The following is a 7194-nucleotide window of genomic DNA, read 5'->3' as shown; positions in this document are numbered from 1 at the left end:
ATTACAGGTATGTCTCTTGCAATTTTTAAATTTGACAATAATTATTTTAAATACAAGTGTGGACTTTCGCATATTATGATTTAAAAAAAAACACAGAAAAGAACAGAACAGACGTTTATAAGTCATATACATCAGAACATCGTCTAAACACATACACTTAGGTTTTTGATATCAAATGCTTGTACATGGTTAGTGCTATGATTAAAGACACAAATATGTATGTAATAATAATAATCATTATTAGGAATAGTATTACGAATACATACTGATTCTTTAACATAATCGCAGAGCTTAACCCGCTCACATTTATTGACAGAGTTAAATATATTTCTGGGAATATTACCAACTAAATCTTGAAAGGTTTGGTAACATAACCAAAACAATTCGGGGATGTTACCAGATGAAATGAAATACAAATATGATTATTTGACAAACATACAAACAGCCAACAGACAAATAGAACTTAAGATGCAAAACTAGACATGCTGGTTTTACGACTCTTGCTAATTTACTGCCGGAGATACGTGTGACAAAATGTTTTGTGACAGCTAGATGAACCGACGAACAGACAGACAAGTGAAATCTATTTGCCTCTCAGACTGGGGCATTTAAATGAATAGCAGTATTGAACATTTTTTCGGTTATAACACATATACAGTTTTAAACAATTTCTTCACAACGTGAATGACAAACAACTAAGTGTCTGTTATGAACTGTACATTTAAAGTATGCTTAAATAAAAAAAGTCATCGAGAACATGATTAACATAATTGGTGAATGTTCCATCAGTAAACATGGAGCAGGTTCAATACTTTTTTATTGTTCTATGTTTCTTTCCATATCATTAAAATAAACCTAAAGTATCTGCTTAAAGTTATCTATTCAAGAAAATAATAATACTTCTATCATTCGTTCTCGTCATTTACAAGACATTATCTTGATCGGAATACTTTATAGTATATGCTAAACAACCTATAGCAAACATTTAAAAGTGGATTTATATTTCCTACAAGGATGTCACTATATCAGACTCTGAGTCAGCTTATGCTGGACACAAATGTTGTTGTAAGAAGGAGTATTTCATACAAACTTTCATGAATACCAAAGACGGCACTTTCTCAAATATGTCAGGCTTTATGCACAGAGGAGTGGATAAATAAAAAACTTCATCACAGAAATCACAGGAAGAACTTTAATAATGAGTTATGTATGGTAAGAGCTTAGCATACTGGAATGGCTCTCGAAAGACCAAGACTAGATTCCCGACTTCGCCATTGACCGATTCTCTGTGTTCACAAAATGAAACTTGAATTAGTAACCTACTAAAATAAAATAGGCTTTAAGGCAAAGCAAAAGTAAATAAAAATAACTCAATCATAAAATCTACAAATATTTACAAAATGAAAACACAATGTTAGCTTACTGAAATACAGAAACAAGGTTTAAAAGATATGTACAGGCAAACTGTTATCCGATATTTATGATCATACCAAATATATCAGGTTTTAGATGTCTGAAGCTTGTTTGAAACAATATGAAGCTACGGACTGATTTATAAGTTGAATCTGAATTTCCGATAATTGTATTACGTTGTCTTTCTTACATCCTTCGAATTTTGCAATTAAATATCGACGATTAATTTTCATTTTGTCCAAGGGATTCAAAATCACGCTCTGTTTATTTTTTACGTTGAGAGAACTTGTTAGTTTTCCGACTGGCCGACGGGCAAAGGTCATCATGTTTCCCTCCATTTCTCCAATATACACACTCTGGTTTGTATATTCCACAACTGCCACCTGAAGACGAACCAAACATATAAGTATTTCCTAGATTTAATAGACGTGGTGTATTCTTAAAATTACAGAATATACTACATATTACCATTACTGCCAAAATCCAATTAATGATCATTTTAAGTTCAGTATATTTGTTATATAATGTCTTATACTTTAATAGACAAATGGCTTTGTTATATAATGTTTCATACTTTAATAGCCAAATGGCTTTATATTTCTGTATTTATACTTGAACATACCGTCATATTTTCTGCTATTTCGGCTAAAGTTTCAGTTTCTGCTGTCTGAAAATATATTTTTGAAATCTGCTGTACTAACATAACGATTAACTTAACTTTATGAAAAGCATATAACAAACAGAGGTGGGGAAACCATAATAAAAATATACTGGGCGGAGGCGGGATTCGAATCCGCAACAGCGTGATTTTATATGGTCTAACCACAGGACCGGGGCTCTAAAACAATTGCAAAAGTATACTTTGCTCTTAAGTATGTATGAATTTTTTTTGCACTATTTCTTTGGTTGCCAAATTTATGAATATGACTGAGTATTATATTGCATATTGTTATTATTTTGCATACAACATGAATGTGATATGCAATACATGTATGCCACTTGCCAATTTTTTATTTAAATACTGGTAGGAAAGTTTCAGTTCATTACTAAAATCATTTATTATGCTCAGTTATAATTGTTACATAAAATAAGATTTGGCCAGTTATCTTTGGTAAAGAAATCATGGAAAATAAACATTAATAATTTAGCATGTATAAGTTGTTTTTCTTAAATTCAATTATTATTTTCATACAATCTTTACAACTACTGAACTATAACTTAAACTTAATTTTGCGGTTGGCAATTTCTGTTTTTTAGTTGGAAGTGTTTAGCTAATTCGATTACGTATCATCGTTATTATTAGTATCCTACATGGCCGAGAGCGTAAGATAGGTTCATTACCAACCTGTGCGTCGGGTGTTTTGTGGAAACGAGGTTTACTCGAGGTTTACTGAGTCTTCACAGAACACCCTGAGCGAGTGTTGGGACGAACCTTTCTTATACGGGCGGCTATGGTATATGCTTTTTCTCCCATCTCAGTTTAACAAAATGATGTAAAAATGTATGTTTTACTGGAACTCTTTATGACAATAAAAAAGTACAGTTGAACACCGTTAATTGAAAATCGTAGGGACCCAAAAAATATTTCGGGATAACGATATTTCGGATTAACAATTTTCATAAAATTGATAACGTTCGCGAATAATAGATGACGTGAAATACTAAGTCGTGAAGATTGCAATTTCGGTTACACGTTACCAATATGATGCATTCGGCTTGAGTGATATTTCGTATACACAAATATTTGTTGATTGATTATGTACTAAATGACAAATAATTCGTTTTTTTTACTTCTTTATTAAAACATAAAACGTTTAAAACAAATTGACAGCACATGTATGCATTCGGAACATAGTACGGATTATTCGGTAGCGGGTTAAGTGAGCAATGCGTATTTTCGATTGATATTTATGTTGTGTTAACCAGAAATTATATACAGAACAGAACAGAACAGATTTTATTTTCACTTAAACTTATACAGTTTTTCGTGATAAACATACATATTGCATACAAATACATAAATTGTATACAAATACATGAAATGTTCAATTATGCAATGTAGTAAGCAGACACATAATAAACGGATAGCTATGGATGAACTAATATAACTAGACCTTTAATGTTGTTTAACATAACATATGACATATTTCGTTACAAAGTTATTTTGGAACATACTATTGTCTTAAATATTGTTCAATATAAGAACATAATAGTCACGGAAACATGTGATGCATGATATTTTGTACTGATTGTTATTACAGAATATTTGACATATTAACAACTCAATACACTACATCACCTAAATGAATTGCTAATTTTCTGACATCGATGATTGTAAAATACGCGTGCTCAATTTCATTCTTTAACATGCGCTAATTGTGCTCCATTGTCACCCCAAGCCCATGCCCTAGTGTAATTGAAGTATGGTGTGAAAAACTATGACATGATAAGGTTCGAAATAAGAATTGATAAACAGGTGTGAAATACCAAATCGGGCCCGTAATTATTACTTGGGAATAGCGATTAATTCGGACTAGCGATTTCGGATTAAAGATTAAAAATTTAGTTAAACAAAGTAGGAGTAAAATCGAGACCAAAAAAAAAAAATAGCGATCAATTCGGATAATCGGTGATCGGAATAGCAGTGTTCAACTGTATTTCATACGGGTCTTTGTTTTATCTTTGCCCGAGGGCAAGATTCTAATTTCCTGCATGGCCTAATTTTTGGATCTACTTATCTGAGGTAGGAGAAAAGTATGTCTATCAAATATTATCAGTCATATGTAATAAATGAATTCAGCCTAGTTTTAAGTTGTATTTCTTCAGACAAACAAACCTTATCGAATCTGGCATTGTTTGCTGGTGTAACCGTTTCCTGCAAAAGCTGTTTCTTTGCAGCAACCCGAGATTCCTGCAAATGGTATAATACAAATATACAAATTTATTTGGGTCAAGGAAAAAGACAGAGCTTAAAATTGAAGCTCCTTTTCACTAACAATAGTCACAAAAGACATACTAAGAGATCTATCTTTGTAATATTTGTATCATTCTACCATAAATTTATGTCAGTTGTAGTAATATGTTGTTAAAAAAAATAGGAACAGAATCTAGAATCGAGATCCACAATAGTCTTTATATCAATATTTCAAAGCAAAATATCGTTTACATGATCCTTCTGCATAAATAAACTTTGGGAACATAAATGTGCATTGGTGAATTTGGCTGTTCTTTAATGAAAAACAAGCAGTGCTCCAAAACTCAGTTACTCTTACAAAATTAATATTGAATAAAAGATGTGAATATAAAATCAAACTTTATATAAAATCAAACTTTTTTTTTCTCGTCAAATGTTGAAATTCATATGGATTTTCACCCATTGCAGGAATTTGAAAATATAATTACAAGGCTCAGACAGCAAGCAGACATATTTCATCAATATACTTAACATTTCTTTTACATTACAACTAAATTCTTAATCCGGTCAAAGATCTTAAGTGTTAACTTGACCTTCACATTTTGATGTTGTAAATATGGTTGTCATCTAATCACATGTGCTGAAGGTTTGATGGAAAGAAATGAAGATATAATGAAGATTTTTCAGTTAATCTACCAAAGGCTGTTTAAAATAGATCGTCAAAATATGAAATTACATAGTTATAGCCATCATAAAGAGTCTGTTATGAACGATGGACAGTCTTATAGGTTGGCGGACTGATTATTTTAAAAAAAGGCGACATGAAGATATCAAAGATCATTAGACTGCAACTGTTATCCTTGTTAATTAAACAATAGCTTCGCTTGTGGGTGCAAAAAAGACAAAAAGGGACAATATTTTACCAAAATGCAAATTAGTAATAAGAACTACATGAGTTATGAATGTTGACCCTTTGGTTTACTATGATTTATAATATACTTGTCAATCATCTTAGCTGTAACTTGTGTGATTACTACACATATATCAACTTTAACACGTTTTCAACGACAGACAACAACATATCCCCATGAAGCTATGATGTAAGCTCATCTTTCTTAAACAGACGAGCTAAAACAAATGCAAGGAATATGGTCATAATAGGTACCCCATTTACTTCTAGGTTGATAAGATGCGGCATTTATGTATGTGGTTAGAGGCTGTGGACTTTGTTATTTAAGTTGAAGCTATAAACATGCACATATACATAATAATCATGAGAAATAACGAGCTTCATTGGATATAATTTGTTTCCATGTAAAAAACAGTACCTTTGGTAGGGAAGCCCTTGCTGCTGTCTGTTCTGTCATTTTCACTCTGAGCATTAGACTATCATTCTCTGCATACATTCTGTTTTGGTTTGCCTGAAATATATGTTCATGGCCTCAAAATTTGCCATATTTTTCTAAATCGACATAGGAAATATTGAATAAACATTTAAATAGTACAAAACATAATACTCTCTGAAAATGTGTATAGGCGTATATTCACAGAGAATTCATGTTCATTTTATGAATAATATTTATAGATAAGCATGTGTGCTTTCCTTTTTTATGTTCTTTATAAGGTTGTTCATATATAATGAAATACTTGTTACAAAATAGAGGGCCTATGCTTATTTATTTACACTACTTTAAAAGTTGAACACCGACAAGGTCTCTTAACTGAAATGGAAATATTACGATACAATAAAAAGACATGTCAATAATTAATCAAAATAGTTTAAAACATTTACCATTTTAAGCATTTAAGATTTAACGGCATTTTACCTGCATATCTGCAATCTGCCTGTCTTTATTTACCAGTTTTTCTTTCAAATTCTGAATTTCCCCTTGTAACTGAAAAATAAACAATTACAATTAAACCCTTATACTATTCAACAACATAATAATGTATGGAATTTCACATTTATCTCATGTAGTCTTCACGCGTGTGAAAAGAAATTGCTTGTTATATTTGTATTTACAACTTATTGTGTGTGATTTTCCCAGCAAATTAAAAACATTAAAAACATTACTATATTGGCAATTCGGGTACTATACCTCATTTATTTGCCGCGTTTTAGCGATGCACTTCTTTTCGAGGTGATTGATATCGGGGTATATGTTGCATCTCGCATCCCTGAAATACAACAAAGTATGGCAACTCGTAGTGATAATCTGGGCAAAGAGATTGTTCACAGGTGTGCCTAAAATATTATCATTCCTTGTAACACCATTTAACAATCCTCAACCACGGAAATTATTTTAGTTTTATACATCTAAATACAAAGAAATGGATGTTTGACATGGATTCATAGCAAACGCTACAGATGATCCATTTCAAAATCATGAAATATTTACATAAATTGAAATAGTGATGACTAAAGAACAACTAGACAAATATAACATTAAAAAACTTCAGAAAAGATACCTAGTTGCGCTAATTAAATAAACAGAACAACAACAGGAAGTCCAATTATGTAAAAAAAATATTGCCAAAAATGCTGCATTACAAATATACGAATTATTTGGTATTTGCCCGGCTTCCATGTGTCACTTTAAAAAGTCGTGATTAGGAAAGTGCAACTGTCACTTTTTTATAAGTATATGAGCCAGAGTTACAAAGCGTAACAGAAATGCACCTGGGATTTAAGCTTAGGTTACTTTTACTATAAAAATGTTTTACTAATAAATAGTTAGACGACCTGAAGTAAGTTATAAGTTATTAAGAATGGGCGAAGTGAGCATACATTGAACAATTTTACCTTGAAATCTAACCATGTCAAGAACAGGGATCTGCTTTGCCTGAATCCTGGCTTCGTACCGGAA

At 31.5% G+C, this 7194-nt stretch overlaps 1 protein-coding gene across 1 annotated transcript in view; it reads right to left on the bottom strand.

Moving 5' to 3' along the window:
• Positions 1 to 1134: 1134 nt before the first annotated feature.
• Positions 1135 to 7194, bottom strand: part of LOC128220004 (uncharacterized) — a 6180-nt gene continuing 120 nt past the window's right edge. Inside the window, exons 1-8 of the mRNA XM_052928235.1 lie at positions 7131 to 7194; positions 6427 to 6505; positions 6154 to 6222; positions 5656 to 5748; positions 4250 to 4324; positions 2036 to 2080; positions 1689 to 1796; positions 1135 to 1286 (exon numbers count right to left, since the gene is read on the bottom strand). The exon at positions 7131 to 7194 is cut by the window's right edge and continues 120 nt beyond it. Coding sequence (XP_052784195.1) covers positions 1221 to 1286; positions 1689 to 1796; positions 2036 to 2080; positions 4250 to 4324; positions 5656 to 5748; positions 6154 to 6159 — 393 coding nt within the window. The 5' untranslated portion in view covers positions 6160 to 6222; positions 6427 to 6505; positions 7131 to 7194 and the 3' untranslated portion in view covers positions 1135 to 1220. The remainder of the gene's footprint in view (positions 1287 to 1688; positions 1797 to 2035; positions 2081 to 4249; positions 4325 to 5655; positions 5749 to 6153; positions 6223 to 6426; positions 6506 to 7130) is intronic.

Source organism: Mya arenaria, chromosome 15, assembly GCF_026914265.1.
Source record: "Mya arenaria isolate MELC-2E11 chromosome 15, ASM2691426v1".
Lineage (NCBI taxonomy): Eukaryota > Metazoa > Mollusca > Bivalvia > Myida > Myidae > Mya > Mya arenaria.
The sequence above is the reverse complement of the archived record's forward strand: the minus strand, read 5'-3'. Positions and strand labels throughout refer to the sequence as shown.